This window comes from Momordica charantia (genome assembly GCF_013281855.1).
Source record: "Momordica charantia cultivar OHB3-1 chromosome 4 unlocalized genomic scaffold, Mcharantia_2.0 BLBB01000004.1, whole genome shotgun sequence".
In the NCBI taxonomy this organism is placed as follows: domain Eukaryota; kingdom Viridiplantae; phylum Streptophyta; class Magnoliopsida; order Cucurbitales; family Cucurbitaceae; genus Momordica; species Momordica charantia.
The window spans coordinates 9,322,696-9,324,841 of NW_028275162.1; the positions used below are offsets into that span (position 1 = coordinate 9,322,696).

The window sequence follows — 2,146 nt, forward strand, 5'->3', positions numbered from 1 at the left end:
GACATCGACATTTTGAACCTTGGTTGTTAATCCCTCGATACCAAATCGAAGTGACAATAAGTACCGTGAAGAAGTGGAACACCAATAAGAGCATTATGTAGGGAAGCACAAAATTTTCTGTTTGTAAATGCAAACTTTGTGACTAAACAAACTCTCTCCCCAACGTCCTCTTTTTCACAAAAAGAAATACATTTATCAAACCAATTATATATCATTGCTCTTCATAGGATTCATGTGATCCAAATACATTATGCTCATTAAATTCTTGACTCAAAATTTGAGATATGTAAATAATTTATACTTCTTTTCTTGGCAATCTCTCTCCCTCTCATATCTGATTATATAGATAGGAGAGAGAGATCAAACTGAACTCTAGCATGTGGCCATGGACAGATTTACAAAGCTAATCTTCAGTCCAGAAGCAGTAAAGTTTATCTCCCTCACCAATTTCCTGGTAGCTGCAACTGTTTTCACTATTGTATTTAGCTTACTCTATTTCAGATCCACTTATGTTTACCTTATCGATTTCAACTGCTATTTGCCACCGGATAACTTGCGAACATCAGCTGCCAAGTTCCTTGAACACGTGAAGCTGAGCAACTTGTTCGATAGAGAGAGCATGGATTTCCAAGAGAGAGTATTTGAGAGATCCGGAGTCGGACCTGAGGCTTGTATGCCGCTTCCTATGCACGAAATCCCGCCGAATACTTCCTACGATAGTGCAAGAGACGAGATCGAAACAGTTCTTTTTGCGGCCGTCGATGAACTACTTTCGAAGCACAAAGTTGATGCAAACAGCATAGACTTTCTGGTGTCTAATTGCAGCCTGTTTTGCCCCACCCCCTCCATTACTTCTATGATAATAAACAGATTTGGATTCAGAAGCAATATAAAGAGCTTTAACTTGAGTGGAATGGGGTGTAGCGCTGGAATGGTGTCCATGAGCTTGGCCAGAGATCTCCTGATAGTTCACAAAAACTCAACGGCTTTAGTTCTCAGCATGGAAGCTGTAACACCAAATGGATATAGAGGAAAAACAAAGTCAATGCTTATACCTAACATTCTCTTTCGAATGGGTGGAGCAGCTATATTGTTGTCCAACATGAAGAAAGACAAGCACATAGCAAAATACAAGCTTCAGCACATTGTTCGAACCCATATGGGATCCGATAATCAGGCTTACCAATCGGTTTTTCAGAAACCAGATGAAGACGGGATTGTCGGGGTTTCACTGTCAAGAGATCTTCTTCAGGTAGCAGCAAAGGCTCTTACAACAAACATATCAACTTTAGGCCCGCTTGTACTGCCCTACTCAGAGCAGCTTCGATATGGATGGTCTTGGATCACCAGGAAATTTTGGCCACCTGCGAATGGGAAAGAATTGTATGTGCCAAATTTCAAGAAGGCTTTTGAGCATTTCTGCATACACGCTGGCGGAAAAGCAGTTATCGATGCGGTAGAGAAGAGTCTCAAGCTGCAAAAGGAGGATGGAGAAGCTTCACGAATGACCTTATATAGATTTGGCAATACTTCATCTTCTTCTCTGTGGTATGAACTCAACTATCTTGAGGCAAAGGGAAGGGTGAAAAGGGGAGATAGGGTTTGGCAACTTGCATTTGGAAGTGGGTTCAAGTGTAACAGTGCAGTCTGGAAATGCATTTCAGAGATTGATCCAAAAGCAAGAAGTGCATGGTCAGATAGAATCCATCTATATCCCATTGACATTGCCATCCCCTAAAGTTTCTTCTTGACATATTCTCCTAAAGGAAACCCCAACTACAGGACTTTTCTACACAAGCATGGTCAATACTTCAATGGCAGATAATTACCTTCTTAATTACTTCTGGTCTAAAAGGGGCACATACCATTGTGTGACTAAACTAGTACTAAATAGTATTTGTCTACAAAATCGTAGTCGTAACAAGTCCAAGAAAACAGTGATCTTGTTCGAGTCAGATTGACATCTTTTTTCTATGTAAACACATACTCCGTACTGTTTCTACATACTGTTTTGCTGCAGGCCTGCAGTAACCTTCTCCAGGCATTCAAAAGTTCCCATTGGCTTCAATATTTGGAGTGTTTGCTGGGTGCAAGTAAGATCCTTACCTTTCTCTGCCTTTGACAAACAAATCCATTTCTATCATAG

The 2,146-nt window shown here is 40.6% G+C and overlaps 1 protein-coding gene across 1 annotated transcript; it reads left to right on the forward strand.

The window, feature by feature from the left end:
• The first annotated feature begins 385 nt into the window (after positions 1 to 385).
• On the forward strand, positions 386 to 1,738 carry KCS7 (3-ketoacyl-CoA synthase 7). The gene has a single exon (XM_022301269.2). It carries the CDS (start codon positions 386 to 388, stop codon positions 1,736 to 1,738), a length of 1,353 nt encoding a protein of 450 aa, XP_022156961.1.
• The last annotated feature ends 408 nt before the right edge of the window (positions 1,739 to 2,146 follow it).